The sequence below is a fragment of the Trachypithecus francoisi genome, unplaced genomic scaffold (assembly GCF_009764315.1).
Source record: "Trachypithecus francoisi isolate TF-2019V2 unplaced genomic scaffold, Tfra_2.0 Lachesis_group13, whole genome shotgun sequence".
Lineage (NCBI taxonomy): Eukaryota > Metazoa > Chordata > Mammalia > Primates > Cercopithecidae > Trachypithecus > Trachypithecus francoisi.
The window spans coordinates 33,412,480-33,432,758 of NW_022681458.1; the positions used below are offsets into that span (position 1 = coordinate 33,412,480).

General features: G+C 40.8%; 1 protein-coding gene across 2 annotated transcripts in view; it reads right to left on the reverse strand.

Moving 5' to 3' along the window:
* Positions 1-1,492: 1,492 nt before the first annotated feature.
* Positions 1,493-20,279, reverse strand: part of CCNYL1 (cyclin Y like 1) — a 46,564-nt gene continuing 27,777 nt past the window's right edge. The window contains exons 5-10 of one of the 2 annotated variants that reach the window (XM_033230505.1): positions 19,870-19,905; positions 16,276-16,327; positions 15,431-15,550; positions 10,568-10,734; positions 6,343-6,505; positions 1,493-4,052 (exon numbers count right to left, since the gene is read on the reverse strand). In XM_033230505.1, the coding sequence (XP_033086396.1) occupies positions 3,942-4,052; positions 6,343-6,505; positions 10,568-10,734; positions 15,431-15,550; positions 16,276-16,327; positions 19,870-19,905 (649 nt within the window). In that variant the 3' untranslated portion in view covers positions 1,493-3,941. The remainder of the gene's footprint in view (positions 4,053-6,342; positions 6,506-10,567; positions 10,735-15,430; positions 15,551-16,275; positions 16,328-19,869; positions 19,906-20,279) is intronic. The other variant, XM_033230506.1, reaches the window with a different exon arrangement.

Genomic DNA, 20,279 nt, shown 5'->3' on the forward strand with positions numbered 1-20,279 from the left:
TGCCTTCTAGAATTAAAAGTCAAAGGAGAAGAGCAACTTTAGTGATACTTATTTTACCAACTTGTTCTTCAAGTCACAGATTCATGTCCAATGTCCCTCTCCCAAACTTTCTTTGGCCACTGAAATATGTCAGCATTTCTGCTTATAACTGGCATATCACAAGGTGCAAACCATCTTATAAAGTGACGTATGATACATTTTTTTTTCTAAGTTAAATCAGATCACGTATCCTAGTCGGCAACTTATCAAGACACAGTGATCAGTTATTTTTTTGTTTTTTTGAGACATGGTCTCATGCTGTCGCTCAGGCTAGAGTGCAGTGGTGTAATCGCAGCTCACTGCACTCTGCCCCCTGGGTTCAAGCGATTCCTGTGTCAGCCTCCTGAGTAGCTAGGATTACAGGCGTGTGCCACTACACCCCACTAATGTTTTTTTAATTTTATTTTTTTTGAGACGGAGTTGCACTGTGTCACCCAGGCTGGAGTGCAGTGGTGCCATCTCAGCTCACTGCAACTTCCGCCTCCAGAGTTGAGGGATTCTCCTGCCTCAGCCTCCTGAGTAGCTGGGATTACAGGTATGCACCACACCTGGCTAATTTTTTTTTTTTTTTTTTTTTAATAGAGACGAGGTTTTTACCATGTTGGCCAGACTGGTTGTGAACTCCTGACCTCATGTGCTGGGATTACAGGCGTGAGCCACTGCACCCAGTCTTTTTTGTAATTTTAATAGAGACGAGGTTACACCATGTTGGCCGACTGGTCTCAAACTCTTGGCCTCAAGTGATCCACCCACCTTGGGCTCCCAAAGTGCTGAGATTACAGGCGTGAGCCACCGTGCCTGGCCACGATCGTTTACTTAAATGTTTGATTTTAGGTAATGAAGAATTAAAGTGGATGGAAATATTGCAATACTGTCAGGATTTAGTGAGAATTGCTAAAGCTGAGTGGCTACTCTTACTTCTAAAGAAACCTAATAGTGACTTGGTATATTTTTAACTGAAATGTAAGCTTGAAAATAGCATGTTAAAGTCCAATTATGTGGCTTAAGACACCCTCTCAACAGCAACACAAATTCTAGTTCCTGTCTTTCCATTCTCTTTCCTGTTTAACTGTCTGATAACCTCAAATACCTCTTGTTCTAATTCTATGCTATTCCTAAAATTCTTTTCTCTTTGGTACATTTTACTTAATTTTATATTCTAATGTGCTTTTCCCTCTCAGACACGATAACCAACTATTCAAGATGCCATCTAATATACTATGCCATTAAGTATCGTGGCCAGACAGTGATTTTAAGTATAATAAATTATCTTCAGGTTGAAAAGAGCATATGCAAAAGAAATGGATCACTACATCTTAACTAGAGGCATGGATCAAATCAAATTATGGTTGGTTTGAAAATGCTTTAAAGACATATCAAGACTGACTTAAAACTAGGCTGGGCAGAGATGTAACACTATGTGAAAAGAAGTGTTACAAACACACTAGCCATATTTTAATTAAAATAGAGTTTATTAGCTTTTAATATAAACAGAAATAAAAACCACATAAATTGTAGCATTCTTTTCAAAATAAAACTGCAATCAATACTTGAATCTCCAAGCTCTGAATTCCATAAACATTATTTGTGTTTTTTTGAGGTGGTAGATTGTAATATTTTTATACCATTATCATTTATGTCTCTGTCCTTTAAAAATGATGGAAACTGCAGCACAATATGATGTGAAGCATTGCTATAATAGAGGAAGTATTCCTGGCCCAGAAATGCTTTGTTTATAAGCAAGATTCCTGGGATTAGATTTCAGAAAGTAGGAGAAACAGATTTCACATGGTTGAGAACACTAATCTTTTTACTATTTCAAATTTAGGTGACATTATCGATCTCCTAAAATTATTTGCTCCTTGCCTTTTAAAGCCTGAAGTAAGAGTTCCTAAGGGTTATGTAAGTTATTTCTTAAGTAGCAGGACTTAATGGGACACCTACAGCCTGGTAGCATGTAGGACGATAAAACAGCTGTTCATATCACCTTCTATCATTAGGGTCCAATTCCTTTTATTACATGTTAATTAACACTGCTCTTCAAAATCTTCCTTTAAAGAAACTTCAGTGATCAAAGCATATAGAGCACAACTCTGCAGGTAACTACTTTTAAGAAGAGGAGGGCATTTTATGGAGATACAAGGTATTCCAAAAGTTCAGTGTAATTTTAAGCTTTGATACTTGTAGAAATATAATGCTATAAACCTTTACAAAATCATGTTTGAACATTTTTCTGGTTTTTGAGACAGGGTCTGGATGTCACCCAGGTTAGAGTGCAGTGACATGATCATGGCCCACCGCAGCCTTGACCTCCTGGACTCTACTGATCCTCCCACCTCAGCCTCCAGAGTGGCTGGGACTGCAGACACATGCCACCATATCAACTATTTTTATTTACTGACTTATTTTTACAGACAGGGTCTCACTATGTTGCCAAGACCGGTCTTGAACTCCTGCACTCAAGCAATCCTCCCACCTCAGCCTCCCAGAGTACTGAGATTATAGGCATGAATCACTATGCCCAGCCCATTTATTTTGCATTTAATTTTGCATTTTTCTAAGATGTGGGGTCTTGATAACATTGTCCAGGCTGGAGTGTAGTAGCTATTCTTATAGGCACCATCATGGTACACTGCAGCCTCCAATACTTGACCTCAAGCAATCCTCCAGCCTCAGCCTCCCAAGTAGCTGGGATTATAGGCGTGCACCACCACACCCAGCTTCATCTTGCCAATTCTAAATATAAAGCTTTTAATTTTTTGTTTCAGTCAATGTCTGCTATCAAGAGTGACCAAAACAAAAAAAGCTTAATATTCAGGAGACAAGTGCTAGGTGCACTTTAGTCCCAGCTACTTGTGTGCTGAGGCTAGATGGCTTGAGGCCAGGAAGTTCTAGGCTGCAGTGCATTATGATTGCACCTGTGAACAGCCACTGCACTCCAGCCTGGACAAGGCAGTAAGACTCCATCTCTTAAAAAAAAAAAAAAAAAAAAAAAAAAAACTTTCAAACGATGTTTTTTAAAGGTTTATAGCATTTATTTATACTCATGCTGCAGTGCCCTGGAAGGCCCAAACTATATTAAAGCTTAAAACTGCTTTACTTTTTTTCATCATCACTGAACCACCATGTTGGCTGGCATTATGAAAAAATCTTTTAATACCTTTATTTAACAAGAGAAAAATTATCAGAAAATGAGAAGCACCATTTAGTTCACAAGAAATGCAACATGGACCCCAATAGAAGTAGATATCAATAACTGATACTTCCTGTTTATGACCCCAAACATGCTAAAATGCTAAAGTAATGCTTGCAAAGAATATGAATGATGAATGTTATCCAGCAGCTTTTTGGTTTAAAATGATTGCCAATGACTACCAGCTTCAATGGTAACAGAAGGAAGAACCCTTCAATACCTAACAATGCTGCAGTCTGCTCCTAAGTGGCTTTAGTTAAGAGTCCCATGTTTTAATGGTAATACTGCATTGATTCGAAAGGCATATGCAGCAAAATGGGAGGAAGGAAGGAAAACGGGAAGAAACATAAAAGTGAAATGGTTAGTGTCTTTAAAGTCTAAAAATTTAAACTATTGTTTAAAAAACCTTACATAGTTCACAGCTATCGGCCCACACAGTAAGTAAATATCTGTGTGTGGGATGGGAGCCTTCACTTTGGAGTGGTTTTTGTAACTCTGTTTACATTAAAGAACAGAAGAGTGTTCTGTTGCATTGACAAGGTCCCATTCTTTCCTATGGAGTATAATCCTTGTTGTCCATGAGTCTCTTGAATTTGAGATCTTTCCTTTCGATGAAAATACTAATTTTGCTGGTTTTTGAGCAGGAAAGGTGATATTTCTCCAGTCTTTGTAGAAGGTCGCGTGACGTTATATCCCCTCATTTCTCCCTTTAAGAGAGGATGGCTTTGGAGCGCTGAATACCAATGAAGTTATCAGCACTGAAAGACCTTCTCATAGCGGCTCTACACAAGTCTTTGTCTTCACACAATCTAGAAATAGCCTAGGAAAGTCAATCAAATAGAAAACAGGTACAATTTTAAAAAGGGTTCCCACATTTGAAAAAGCACCACTGATGAAAGCCACACATGTAGACTCCTTTACATAACTCACAGTTACAGCTACTTTGGCTGAGTTTTGCACTGCCAAGTTCTGGGGACACTACTTCCTGCCAATTCACCAACGTAATATCCTTTAAGGGCTACGATTAGATTCCCAGAGAATAAAGGGCAATTTATTATATTATTAAAAAGTTGGATTCCCAATGATGTCAAAGGTATTGTGATAGGCTCCTAACAGCAATAGCTGTTACCTGTGCACTTATTCCTTAAATATAACAAACGTACACTTGTGCAAAAAAATAAGTTTATTCAGCTATTCAAATTCTACCCAATCCTTATTAGCTATTATATACTCAAAGCACATTTTAATGAGGCAGGCATGTGCTGGACTATATTGGAATATACGAGAGGTCTAATGACTGACGCACCAAAAGGTGTTACTTCACATGCACGTTAATTATGGTAGAAATACGTATTATTTCTTTTTTTTTTTTTTTGAGACGGAGTTTCGCTCCTGCTGCCCAGGCTGGAGTGCAATGGCGTGAAACCTCCCAGGTTCAAGCAATTCTCCTGCCTCAGCCTCCCAAGTAGCTGGGATTACAGGCATGTGCCACCATACCTGGCTAATTTTTATTTTTAGTAGAGACGGGGTTTCACCATGTTGGCCAGGCTGGTCTCAAACTCCAGACCTCAGGTGATCCACCTGCCTCGGCCTCCTAAAGTGCTGGGATTACAGGCGTGAGCCACTGAGCCCAGCCTAGAAATACATATTATTCTAAAGTACCACCATGGTACCACAGAAAGTGTCAGTTTAAAGTATGTGTCCCTTTCAGTTGTAATTCTGCTGTATACTCACCAAGAGTCATAAGCCATAAATATTACTTTGCCCCATAAAGTTACCATTTCCATTAAAAAACCCATGTACTTCCTACATTATTTGTTTTTTGTTATTTATTTATTTATTTTTGAGACAGGGTCTCGCTCTATTGCCCAGGCTAGAGTGCAGTGGCATGATCTTAGCTCACTGCAGCCTCTGCCTCCCAGGTTCAAGCAATTTTCATGCCTCAGCCTCCTGAGTAACTGGGCGCTGCCACCACACCCGGCTAATTTTTATATTTTTAGTACAGGCTGGTCTCGAACTCCTGATCTCAAGTGATCCGCCTGCCTCAGCCTTCCAAAGTCCTGGAATTACAGGTTTGAGCCACCATGCCCAGCACTTACATCCAGCATTTGAAACACTTGTACCCTATATAGTGAAGGGCATAGGTCTCTTGGCTTACCCACTAATCCTTGGTCTAAAAAACTCACAGGACTGCACTGTGATATATAAACCATGACATGAATTTGCAAACAGAGTAAGACAGTCAAGAGTGGCAAGTGAATTATGTATGTAGATAAAATTAGGAATATAGTCACAAAGAACATATATATATATATTTTTTTTGGAGACACAATCTCACTTTGTCACCCAGGCTAGAGTGCAGTGTTACGATCTTGGCTCACTGCAACCTCCGCCTCCCAGGTTTAAACGATGCTCATGCCTCAGCCTCCCAAGTAGCTGTGATTACAGGTATGTGCCCCCATACCTGGATAATATTTTTTTGTGTGTGTATTTTTTTTTTTTTTTTTTTTGAGATGGAGTTTTGCTCTTGTTGCCCAGGCTAGAGTGCAATGGCACAATCTCGGCTCACTGCAACCTCCACCTCCCTGATTCAAGTGATTCTCCTGCCTCAGCCTCCTGAGTAGCTGGGATTACAGGCATGTGCCACCACGCCCAGCTAATTTTGTATTTTTAGTAGAGACGGGGTTTCTCCATGTTGGTCAGGCTGGTCTCGAACTCCCAACCTCAGGTGATCCACCTGCCTCGGCCTCCCAAAGTGCTAGGATTATAGGCATGAACCACAGTGCCCAGCTAAAAAAATTATTCATGTATGATTATATGAAAGGGTAGAAGTTCAAAAGGAAGCCTCATTAACAACAGATTAAATTTGATTTAAAATATTCTGAATTATGGTCACAGAAGAGTTAATATGTATAATTTTTAAATAATGTTGATCCTTGTCTAAACCATAAGACACAGGAAATCTGATGCCAAAGGGCTAATAAGCTCTTCAGTGTGTTAGTTAATTTTAAAGCTTTCCATTTTCCTAATCACTACTTAATATGATTTAGTCACAGATGTTGGCTTTGGTGGCCGATGGAAAACCCCACTTAGTGACTTCACAGCCTTACCTCTAGGTTCTGTGCTCTTTCTTTGCTAAGAGGAGCAAATAGAAAATTCAGGTTGTTGTCATCTGCTAAGGAGCGAAGGTCAAAGTAGTATTTGGCATAAACACTGGCAGGAACATTAATATTAAACTGAAGAAGCTCCAAAAAATGCCTTTCCATTTCATTCCTGGAGGAGGAAGAACACAACAGAACCAGCACAGGACAATGTCAGTCAACTAGGCTATCTTCAAAAATATCATTCTGAGTGACTAGAATAGCTCTAAACTCTGTTTTAAAATATAGGCTACTCAGTTGTATTAACATACTAATGTTCACACAAGGTACAGTTACTTGTGGTCCCTTCTGCATCCCAGCACTCTGGGACTGGGATGAAGGTTGAAGGTTATGGCCTCTGATGCACTTGTGCTGCTGACTCGGGCCTCATTCTTCAGAGTTCCATTAGTGCAGCTGTACAATTCATACTTCATGCTCACTCACAAGGCCCCACTATAGTGATCAGATGAAAGGAATGATGTATGCTGTTTATTAGCTCTGAAGAACTTGCAGACATTTTCACCGGGCTGATAACAGGAAGGGGCTTATTGAAGTTGAGAAGCACCAACAAAAGGAGTGGGCATATCACCACGGCAACAAATGGATCCATCCAGAGCCACTGCTATTATCTCTGAGGGGGAAAAACTCTTGAGGCAACAAGGATTCATCTCAAATAAATAAATAAGCAAGCTACATTACAGGGGAAGGGAATCCCTTCCCCCTGTCCCAGCGCATGAGGCTATGTCAAAGGGCATAATGCAAGTTTCTGCTCACTTTAATATATTATGAAGGTGAGAAATTGTCACTGTGACAGGGTAAAGATACTCTTTAAACTTTGGAAGGCAGAAAGATCAAAGGTGGATGTCTTGGCTAGACTAAACCCATTTTATGATATGCCTCGTGGTAGGTCACTGGGCTTAAAAACTCAGTGTTTCTTCTGAGTTAGGAATGAAACCCTGAGGTGCTCAGTATCTACCATCCTGGTCAGAACAGAATGTAGGAGTGAGCTGAATGCAGTGGGAGAGGAAAGGGCTGGGAGTAGTACTCAGCCACATGACCACACAGCTGCCCTTGCCAAATGCTTAAGCAAATAAACATAAAACTAGAGAAAATCTTAACCACTTTCACAGTAATCCCTACAAGTACTTAACTGTGTAAAAATGATAAATACCTAAACAACATATTTGGTTTCTTGGGTTTAAAGTTTTAATATTTTATCCACTGGCTAAGTCAACAAATGCATGATGATCTCCTGTATGGAGAGCAGTTAATATGAGCAGAGATGTGGTTTTCTCATTTGCTGAGCTTAAAATCCCAACTGAACCTACTTCCAAAATTAATTTCCTGTTCATATGTCCATAAGCCTATAGAAATGTAAATCAGATAACGTTTTGATAATCAGCTAATCAGGACTTAATTTACTACACTAATAAATGCACTTCACAATCCCTTTTATATGTTTTCCACTAATACATTTTAACTGTGTAGAAATACAGTACTTCATAGGATTAACACACGTATTAATAGAGGTTTAATCACTGAAAAAAAGCATTATGCCTACAGAACATGCATCTTCTAGGTTTTTTGTTGTTTTTTAAATGGGTAGGTGGCTGAATAGCATACCCTTTACAGGCACAGCAAACCGTCTGAATAGCAGCTGCTCAGTTTAACTTATTCTTTTAAAGGGAAATATATTCTAACAGGACATATAGATGTTGAAAAATTTTAAGAATAACCTCATAGACACCAATTTAAAATTGTTTCAATTTAGACTCAAATGAGACCACTACAAATAGTCAACAGCAGGGGGATGAGACAAATGTATATTAAACAGTTTGTTGAAATGCTTTCCAAAGATCATAAACAAAAGCTGCCTGGTTGTAGCATAGCTCCTGGTGCTTCCCTGGGCATACACAAACAGCAACTATCTAGAACTGGTCTTCTTGGAGCTGGCCTCTGCCACCGCTGCTCCTGAAGCTTACATCTGTAGAAACCTGCACATTTCCCTGCATGTTCTCTGATCTTGTATCTAGAACAAGAACTTCAGCCAGTTCAGTTGCAGGTTTTGAGAACATTTGAGCTGCCACATGGTAGGGCTTAGTGTTCATAATTATAAATTTTGCTTCCGTGAAGAAACCAGTTTGCAGACTAATGACAGCAGTGATCAAAGTCACTTTAGCTTCTGCAACTTCTTTTTTTTTGTTGTTGTTGTTGTTGAGACGGAGTCTCGCTCTGTCGCCCAGGCTGGAGTGCAGTGGCCAGATCTCAGCTCACTGCAAGCTCCGCCTCCCGGGTTTACGCCATTCTCCTGCCTCAGCCTCCCGAGTAGCTGGGACTACAGGCGCCCGCCACCTCGCCCGGCTAGTTTTTTTTTTTTTAAGTAGAGACGGGGTTTCACCGTGTTAGCCAGGATGGTCTCGATCTCCTGACCTCGTGATCCGCCCGTCTCGGCCTCCCAAAGTGCTGGGATTACAGGCTTGAGCCACCGCACCCGGCCAGCTTCTGCAACTTCTAAAAGTACTTCCATTTGTTTCAAATTCATTTGCTGTCACACCCTTTGCTAAAATGGCTACCAGCAATATCACTAGAGCTGTTTGGTTTACACCATTAGTAAAGTGGTCAACTTCAACAAAAGCCACTTCAACAGCTACCACAATCACTGGTTCCTTTTTAGTCACAAGCATCCTCACTTCAGTTGTGAATATATGGTATGGTAATTCTGAATGACAGTCATATGGAGTAATGGGCAAAGGCAATAAAAACAAACTATTGCCACTGCCTGTCATGATCTTGATCTTCCTCTGCTACTCAACATCATCAAGAGGTGCTCCTTCATATTTTTCTAAATGCCACCCACAAAGCCATTCTCACTGTCCAGTTGACACCCTGAGAGCCTTTGCTGGAAATGCCTCCCCGGCTCACCCTGCCTACCAAGCTCCAAGGCCCTTCCCTTCACAGCAGTCATGAGGCCAGACTGGAAGGAAACCCTGATGAAGCTGCTGTTTCAGGGTCATACTGGTGCCATCTGTGAGGAACTCCATGACTCAGTAAGGCTCCTTGCACTCTCATAGGTAACTCAAGGCCCCCAAAGTGGTGCTGTGGTTGTTGGAGGACCCAGGGAGCCTCTCAAGTGTGGTGAGCATTAGGTGATGCCCCAGCAGTGTTTCTCAGACTGTCTGAGGGGAACAATGGAGCTTCCTAACTCATCAGACCAATTTCTAAATACAAAAAACACTCCTAATGGGGAGGGGTCAGGGGCACAGGGATCTTCATATCTCAAGGCTTCTGTAAAAACAGACCTTCGATAAAATGTGGAAAGACTAGCAAAAGCAAATATACAATGTGTGACTCAGGTTGAAGCTATGTAACTTCTCAATAGTCCAGAGGCCCTAAGACCTTAATAGTGGCCAAACAATTATTTCAAAGGCCAGACATATGCCCTTTAAGGGCTGTTTATACCCTACTGGTCACATGAAAAAATACAAATGAATGAATGAATGAAAGAAAGAGAGCAAGGAGCTTTAACTGGCAGATAACTTTTTAAAAGCCATAAAGGGACCAGGTGCAGTGGTTCACGCCTGTAATCCCAACACTTTGGGAGGCCGAGGCGGGCGGATCACAAGGTCAGGAGTTCGACACCAGCCTGACCAGTACAGTGAAACCCTGTCTCTACTAAAAATACAAAAATTAGCCAGGCGTGGTGGCGCATGCCTGTAATCCCACTGTAATTCCAGTTACTCAGGAGGCTGATGCAGGAGAATCACTTGAACCTGGGAGGCGGATGTTGCAGTGAGCCGAGACTGCACCACTGCACTCCAGCCTGGGCACAGAGCGAGACTCCATCTCAAAAAAAGAAAAAATAAAATAAAATAAAGATATTTACTGTACTATGTTGTTCTGGTAGTATACTTGTAAGATGTTTGCCAAAAACCACCCGAAAAATACTTTTCAATTTATCAAGCAGATTATTACACATCAAAACCTATGAAGTAATGATAGAAAATATGTAGTTTTTTTTTTTTTTTTTGAGATAGAGTCTTGCTCTGTTGTGGTTATACTAAAGATAGAAATATATAGTCTTATGCCTATTTCCATTATCTGCATAATGTAACCTTTATAAATATTCCTTGTTAACTTTACAGAAACAAGATACTGGAAAATGGTTAGAAAGTTCACCAAAACCTTAGAAACTCACATGTCCTCAACTGTAATGTCCTTGAGGATCTGGCAGTAGTCCACATTCCATACAGCCTGATCATCCCAAACCTTTGAGGCAAGAAGAATGGCTCCCAGAACAATCCTTTTCCAGTTAGTGGGACAAATGTCGATTTCAGCATAAGTTAAAAGCCTTTCTAAGTAAACCTGTAAAATAGAGCACTGGTCTTTGATTTTAGTTCAGTTTAAATGCTTTGATAAGCTTTTTTTTTTCAAGACGGAGTTTCGCTCTTGTTACCCAGGCTGTAGTGCAACGGTGCGATCTCAGCTCACCAGAACCTCCGCCTCCCAGGTTCAAGCAATTCTCCTACCTTGGCCTCCCGAATAGCTGGGATTATAGGCATGCGCCACCACGCCCAGCTAATTTTTGTATTTTTAGTAGAGAGGGGGTTTCTCCACTTTGGTCAGGCTGGTCTCGAACTCCTGATCTCAGATGATACACCCGATCCTCCCAAAGTGTTGGGATTACAGGCATGAGGCACCCCGCACCTGGCCCCTAAATGCTTTGGTAAGAATTCATGACTGACAGATTTCTTCTGTTTTTGACCAGAAAATAAGTGCCTTTTATTCTTATGTTCTACAGAGACTTTGCTCAGTCGGCCACAGCGAGACACCAAATCACAGTTGTAGGTCAGATATCTGTGCTACCTACTCTGCCCATATACATTTCCTGTCCGATTTTGGTCACAGGAATGACTGGACATCTCAGCAAAGGGCATCATGAAGAGAGGCACTCTTATCACCTCCACACTCGTAATAGAGTTGTTCAATAAATACTGAGTGCCTACCAGGTGCAATGTTAGTAGACAGTAATTTTACAGGTAGTTATATTATGCTCAAATATGAAGTAATACTGAGCACATTTTTACCTTCTCCTTTTCACAGTAACTAACCCTTTTGTGGCACTAGCTTGAAGAACTGTTGGTCAAGAGAGCCACCCAGTGGCTGCTGTGCAGAGCAGCATGATAGGGGCAGGTCTTTAGGGCTATAAAATATTTCCCGTATTCAGTGCCTCCACAAGGAACACACATGGACAAAAGGACATCTCTGGACCCCTGGTATTTCTCTAAACCTGCCAAGCAGTTTGTCAGACAACTTAATGAATTATTTTACATCTACCAAACATCCTTCAAAGAATTGAGCAAAGTGAACAGCTAAGTAAACATTACAGAGGTAAGCTGTAATTTGCTGTCACCTCAAAGGGTTCTCTGTGGAAGAATATGTCTGTATGCTATTTAAACTCTGTATCGAGACAAAAAGAAATCTTTTTAGGCTGGAGTGCAGTGATGCAATCTTGGCTCATTGCAACCTCCGCCCCCTGGGTTCAAGCGATTCTCCTGCCTCAGACTCCTGAGTAGCTGGGCACCCACCAGCACGACTGGCTAATTTTTGTATTTTTAGTAGAGACGGGGTTTCACCACGTTGGCCAGGCTGGTCTCAAACTCCTGGCCTCAAGTGATCTGTCCACCTCAGCCTCCCTAAGTGCTGGGATTACAGGAATGAGCCACTGTGCCGAGCCTGAAAAAAGTTCATTTTAACAGAGCTTATTTATTGTCTGAAGGTTATCAGATAGGCAGCTGAGATCTGGCAGTACTCTCCAAACTCAACTTTGTTTTCAAAAATAGGTATTGAACATGACATGTTCTTAAGAGAGATTCTGTTCCCTTTCCCCCAAAATTCTGCACTGGCAGTATCCTAAGAATGAATCTCTTTCACAGGGTTCAACTCTCAATGGGAATAATTAGACCACAGGGAAACAATATAGACAATCCCTCAACTTCCTGTTGCCTTTACTGGTAAGCTGATGATGTGCTGATGCTCACTGATACCACTTGCCCTCCTGTGTCAGTGAGTTCTTTTCTTCCCACTAGTGCAGTTGATCCCATTCCACTTGTGCAGAACACTGTCCCCATAATTGCATCTTTCTGAAGGCTTTCTCCTTCTCTGCCAGAGATTTTCCCCCATGTGTTTCCTTTGTTCCCATCCCCCTCCCCACAGTTCCCCAGATGTGTCCTCTCATCTGCTCAAAGCATCATGCCCTGGTATCAGCTTTTCATCTCTCATCTCTCCTTAACCCAATCCTATTGTCCCTTGCTGCTGTCACTCTCCTGAGAGTCCTCTTGCCAAGGTCCCCAGAGTCTTCACACTTACAAGCCAGAGCTCTTCATCCCACTGCTCCACTCCCCAAGTCTTCCCTAATATTGTACAGGGCATTTCCATTCACCTAGTTGCTGAGGCCAAATACCTACGCTCAAGTTACCCCACTCCAGACTGTGCGCAATTCCTGCTATGTCCACCTTCACTGGTAGGCTGCTTGCCATTTGTCACTGCTCACCTACATCACCCTAGTCGCTTCTTGACTCTCTTCTCTGCCTCTATTCTGCCAATTATGGTCTACTCTCTTCAAGCCATCAGCATAACCTCTTAAATTAAGAGCACTTCACTCCCCTGCTCAAAATCTACCAAAAGTACCCATCAAACTGGAATAAAAACTTCTTCCTGGCCAGGCACAGTGGCTCACACTTGTAATCCCAACACTTTGGGAGGCCAAGGTAGGCGGATCACTTGAGGTCAGGAGTTCAAGATCAGATTGGCTGGCCAACATGGCAAAACCCCATCTCTACTTAAAAAAAAAAAAAAGAAAAAGAAAAAAAATTAGACAGGCGTGGTGACGGGCGCTGGTAAGTTCAGGTACTCGGGAGGCGGAGGCAGTAAGAATTGCTTGAACCTGGGAGGTGGAGGTTGCAGTGAGCCAAGATCACACCACTGCACTCCAGCCTGGGTGACACAGCAAGACTCCGTTTCAAAAACAAAACAAAACCTTCCTGTGGCCTGCAAGCCAAAAGGCCCTATGAGTTGTATGTGGCATTGCCCATGTGACCTCACCTCCTCCACTTTTTCCAACTCACTCCAACCACACTGGACACCTTGCTCTTTGTTCCTTGAACACACACACACACAAAAAATGTTCCTGTCTAGTCTTGGCACTTGTCTGACTGCCTGTAATGCCGGCACTCCTTACCTTCCTACTTTGATCAGGTCACTGCTCAAATGTCACCTCTAGAGAGGTTCTTCCTGATCATTCTATCTAAAGTAGTGAGCCCCTCCTGTCACTCTGTGTCCCTTTATGCTGCTTCATCTTCTTGCTACTTACCACAACCTGAAAAAATGTCTTCCTCACTAGAACATAAGCTCATAAAGGCAAGAACTTTGTTCAATCCTCTCCTTTACTCTAGCACTTGGTAGCTCACGTCTGTAATCCCAACACTCTGGCAGGATCGCCTGAGGTCAGTTCTGAGACCAGCCTGGGCAACATAGCTAGACTCTAGCTCTACTAAAAAATTAAAACAAACAACAACAACAAAAACAAAATACAAGAATAGTGGCACAGAGTAGGCACCCAGTGAATATTTACAGAATCAGAAACTTCTTGGCAGCATTTAACACTGGGACCACAGCCTCTCTTACCTTGAAATCTTTGTTCTTTTATAACCTTCTCCTGGGTTTCCTCCTTCCACTCCATCTGGGGGCTTGTCCCTCAAATGCTAACAGTCTTTAGAGATCTACTTCTATCCACTTTCTTTTCTTTTTTTAGAGATGAGGGTCTTGCTATATTGCCCAAGCTGGACTCAAACTACTGCACTCAACCGATCCTCCCACCTCAGCCTCCCCAGTAACAGGGACTACAGGTATGCACTACCATGCCTAGCTTGTCCACTTTCATTCTGCACCCTTTCTCTGTATTTGAACAGCTACTCTAACTCTTCATTCCTTACCTCTAAGCTCAGATTCACGCTCCAGTCCAGTATATTCAAATGACTACCGGACACTGCCACTCTGCTACCTCACAGGCACATAGAGCTTAAACCATCTATAATGAACTCCCCCTCTTCCTATACAGCTTTCCCTCCTGTATCACCTGTCTCTCTACCTCTGGAAGCACCACTCCTGCTTCTCTACAGTATGTGCTAAGTGTTCCAAATGGCTTACAGCTCCATGAAAAGGCCTAAGTCTGATCCAGTACCCACTGAGGGGTTTCTATTCAAGTGCACAGCAGAAGCCTTCTCTCCTAAATTCCAAATGGATGCTAACGGAGTAGGTACTGACCTAAGTATTCTTTCCCTCCAGGCCATGCAGTTGACCTTCCTCTATAGGTTTGCTGTGGGGAAGAGTAAAACAATCCTAACCACTTGAATAGGACTTATTATTCAATGATAAAATCTTACCATAGGAATTCTGTATGGAGGACATAAAGTTAAGGACACAGCTATAGCTTAGTAAGCTAACCAGCAAAGCCTTTGTCCAAGTATTACTTGTACCACTTTGCTGGGCAACATTACAAGCAGGCACAAGAGGTAGGCAGAGATGATTAAAACCCATCATCCAAGGAACAAAGAATTTAGAGCAATAGTTCTCAATCACAACACATATCGGAAATACCTGGGGAACAGAGCCTGGGACTTGGCTTAGACCTACACTGGAATCAGTATCTGGCTCTGAACCACATGGTTTTGTTACCACTCTCCATCACCCCTAGCCCTCCCACCATGCCTTGTATGTGTACACACTGAATGTGTACATGTGCATTGATGGGTAGGGGGAGAAACCAGAAATCTCCCTGGCTGCCTTTTGCAGCAACTGTTCTGTGATGAGAAAAGCAATGGAAACATGTTCAACCATAATGATGATTAAATGCGAAGGTACGTATTTATGTTCCTTTCATAGGTTTCTCTTAAAAGTTCTGATGATAATTTCAGGAACCTATTTTTATTTGAAAAATAGGACCATACCCTGTGTACAAGACTAATTTCTAAAGACGCTTTATAAATGAGAAATATCTTACCAAAGTTACTATTGCACATTCAGCTGTTAGCTGTGCAGCACTAAATAGAGTACGAACAAATCTGTAAATAAATTTGTGCTCAGGATCATGCTTGAAGTATTCCTCTGGAACTTTTTCTCGCTGAAAGAAGAAAAGATGCAATGTTAGTATCCACTGAAGAAAAAAAATTTCTTTTTTTTTGAGACGGAGTTTCACTCTTATTGCCCAGGCTGGAGTGCAGTGGCATGATCTTGGCTCACCGCAATCTCTACCTCCCGGGTTCAAGTGAGCCACTACGCCCGGTCAGCCTAAGTACTCTTAAGACCAGCAGTGTTGACATTTGAGCCCATGTACCCCTTAAAATAATTCTGGTTGGGTGACATGACTTTTAGTTTTTAAAATATAAACAATTGCATCTTAAAATATCATAATGATTCAAAACTCATCACCATTTATCATTAAGAAAAATACAGGCACAACTCAGAAAACTTTTACGTTCCTTTCCACTTTCCCTCCACAGAACTCTATCAAAATGTAAACTACTTGTAGGCTCGAAAGTCTTACTATCGCGGCATGTCATGATTCTCTTAGATAAACTTTGAAAAAATATTTTTAGTTTCCTGTAACCATAAGGCTCAAAGGCTTCATTGTCCAATACAATAGTTGTTAGTCACAAGCGGCTATCATATACCTGAGGAAGTGAATTTTTAAATGTTTACACCATTTTAATTGATTTAAATTTAAATTATTTTCTAATAATTTTCATAGAGATCACGTATATTTGTTAGGACTATTTATAAATATCAGCATGAAATAAACATAACTCTATGAGAGAAAAATACTACCTCAAAAAAAGTGACACTTACTGTAAGTGGATGTGATCTCTCATCAAAAATATCCAAGGATCTATTTGCATCTCTATAAAATAAGAATATGCATTGAAGAAGTTAATTCAGGAACTGTTAATACTGAGTAAAATGTCTGCTGGGGGTGGCAGGAGATGCCTCCTGTTTGCTTTGGTGTTTGCTTCACCAAAGCGAACAGTTGTACAAATTCTTCTCCTGGATCCCAGCCTTCAGAGGATTTCCTGACCTCTTTTTACTCAGCACATGAGGTTCTGTACTGTGGAGTCTTTTCTACAATGACAATTCAGAATTGCCTTTAAGTGTTGGCCCTCCCTAACAGGCAATGGTAATAAAGTGTATTTTCACTCGTCTAACCCCTCGTTGGAATTCAAGAACATTTTACAAAGCAGTAGTGGTGGGCAATAAAATCTTCAGAACTTTAATGACTGTGAATGAGATTCAGATTTCCCAGGCTTTTCCTCTCTAGTTCTCTGTATTACATTCTTGACATATATTCGTTTATTTTAAGTAGTTTGATGAGTTAAAAACTGTATTGCCTTTTTATTTTAAAAGAGACAAGCCTTTGATAATCTTTACAAGTTTATAAAACTAATACATTGTGCTCATTTAATAAAATCAGTGATTCTCCAAGTGTGGTCTGTGGACTTCTGGAGACCCTCTAAGATCCTTTTCCAAGAGGTCCTTGAGGTCAAAACTGTTCTTATAAGAATACTTATTCGGGCCGGGTGTGGTGGCTCAAGCCTGTAATCCCAGCACTTTGGGAGGCCGAGACGGGCGGATCATGAGGTCAGGAGATCGAGACCATCCTGGCTAACATGGTGAAACTCCGTCTCTACTAAAAAATACAAAAAAAAAAAAAACTAGCCGGGTGAGGTGGCGGGCACCTGTAGTCCCAGCTACTAGGGAAGCTGAGGCAGGAGAATGGCGTAAACCCGGGAGGTGGAGCTTGCAGTGAGCTGAGATCTGGCCACTGCACTCCAGCCTGGGCGACAGAGCGAGACTCCATCTCAAAAAAAAAAAAAAAGAATACTTATTCAACCTGAGAAAGCTGACTGAATATTTAGAAATAAAAATAATAATAAAAGAAGAATACTAAGATATTGCTTGCTTTTTGACTGTTTGACATTTGTAATGAATGTATAACAGCAAAAGTGGATAAACTGCTGGCTTCTCAGCATGAATCAAGGCAGTGCTACCAAATTATACTAGTAGTCATTCTATTCTTTACTGCCTCTTGCAGTTTAAGAAAAACACCTGCTTCACTTACAAATATTCTTGATGAAGCAGTAAAAATTAATGGTATTATTAAATACTGACCTTTTTACTATTCTGAGTAAGCAGAAAGTAGACAAAAAGTAATTCTGCATACCGAGGTATGGTTGTGTTAAAGAAAAGCACTTGTGATTTAACTGTGAGCTAAACAAGCCTTTTTTTCCATAGAATATCATTTTTACTTGAAAATACAACTATCATTCTCAAAAATGAAAGAAGTGGCCAGGTGTGGTGGTTCATGCCTGTAATCCCAGCACTCTGGGAGGCCGAGGCAGGTGGATCAGTTGAGGTCAGGAGTTTGAGACCAGCCTGCCCAACACAGTGAAACCCCAACTCTACTAAAAATACAAAAATTAGCCAGGCATCGTGACAGTTACCCGTACTCCCAGCTACTCGGGAGGCTGAGGCAGGAGAATCACTTGAACCTGGAAGGCAGAGGTTACAGTGAGCCAAGATGGCACCAGTGCACTCCAGCCTGGGCAACAGAGTGAGACTCAGTCTCAAAAGAGAAATAAATAAATAATTTTTAAAAATGAAGTGGGTCCGTCACTTCAAGAAAATAACACTATTTGTTGCAATGATATGATAAAATTCAAGCTTTCAAACTAAAAATCAGGATTTGGAGAAACTTGTACCTTATTATGTAAGTTTAATAGCTTCTCAATACTTAAAAATATTTTAATACAATTGGTGGGGATACTAACAAAAGTGAGCTTTTGACACTGTCAAGAAATGTGAACCAGGCTGGGTGTGGTGCCTCACGCCTGTAATCCCAGCACTTTGGGAGGCTGAGGCATGCGGATTGCCTAAGCTCAGGAATTCAAGACCAGCCTGGGCAACATGGTGAAACCCTGTCTCTACTAAAAATACAAAAAATTAGCTGGGTGTGGTGGCGTGTACCTGTAATCTCCGCTACTTAGGAGGTTGAGACAGGAGAATCGCCTGAACCCAGGCGGAGGAGGTTGCAGTGAGCTGAGATTGCACCACTGCACTCCAGCCTGGGTAACAGAACGAGATTCTGTCTCAAAAAAAGAAAAGAAAAAAGAAACGTGAACCAGTATTTTCCATATAGCCAATGCATAATATTATAAAAGCAAGTAAGGGGAAATGATACATTTATTGTACAAGACAGATGGGTGAGTACTAAGAAAAAATTCATTGATACATGAAATTCCACTGTAACCATTTTAAGAAACTAGTACTTGTGGAGTGTTGGGTAGTATTAAAGAATACTGGCCAGGTGTGGTGGCTCATGCTTGTAATCCCAGCACTTTGGGAGGCTGAGGCGGGTGGATCACCTGAGGTCAGGAGTTCAAGACCAGCCTGGTCAACATGGCGCAACACCATCTCTACTAAAAATGCAAAAATTAGCCAGGTGTGGTGGCATGCGCCTATAACCCTAGCTACTCGGGAGCCTGAGGCAGGAGAATCGCTTGAACTCTGGAAGTGGAGGTTGCAGTGAGCTGAGATCACGCCACTGCACTCCAGCCTGGGCAACAGAGCAAGACTCCATCTCAAAAAAAAAAAAAAACAACCAAATACATAAAAATAAATTAAAAAATAAAGAATACCCACAACCATTTGAAAGCTTTAAAAATATACCTTTACCAACTATGTATTTGCAAGAGGCTAGGTCATCTTCTTATCACTTCTTCAAAACAAATTACAGCTCACTACCAGGGTGCACTATTAGTCACGTAATACACCTACACATGCACTCACTGTATCTAAAATAAAAGTTGAAATTAAAAAAAAAAAACTAATTACAAAGACAGAGATGAGAATCCAGCTGTTTTCTATTAAGCTGGACACCTGAGAGTTGCAAAAATATAAATACATGACACACATTTTACTCAACTTTGTTGTTGTAGAAGAGTTATTTTTTGTGAAAAAATATTATTTGTGTTAACAATATTGTTCTCAGTCAGGGTTTATATTTTTGTTGTCACAACCTGGGACAGCTGTTAAATATCCTACAATGCACAGGACAGTCCCCGAAACAAAGACTTATCTAGCTCAAAATATTAACTGTGCCAAGGCTGAGAAACCAAAACTAAATATAGGTTTTTTTTTTTAAATTCTCAATTTCAATTTTTAATATAATAAATATCAATATAACCAACACAAACAATTACTCTTTGGGATCCTCAGTAATTTAATAGTTAAAACTGTCTTGGGGACCAGAAAAACCACAAATGATTCAGTTCAATACTGTAATAGCACTCTACAGCTTATGATGTCTATAGTTATGACCTAATACTGAACTTGATATCATGCAAAGTGATTAGCTGGAATAACAAAACAGGTTTTAAAGGAGCTCACCTGTTCTTTATGTGGTAATATATTGCTAAGGTCACACTGTGAAAGGAAAAAAAAATATTTTTAATAACTGATTTAAACACTTGTTAGGCCTGAAGACATTTTTTAAATGAGGGAAGGGAGGAACCCTCCTAGTGGCCCTGAAATCCTCTAGTTCAGAACAGTACCATATAGGTACTTTCCCCTTATTTTAGTTCCTTTCAGAAAAAATACAAGAACCAAAATGCTAAGTAACATGCTGTTAAAATACATGTTTTTGTTGACTATTATAATATATAAATAATTACATATATCCCCATTTGCTCTTCTGCCCATAGAACCTTTCATCTCATGCAAGTTCTACCTATTTGTATACATGCTTAAATTTAAACTGTTTGGTTTTTTGGTTATTTTTATTTTTTGCTTTTTAAGTT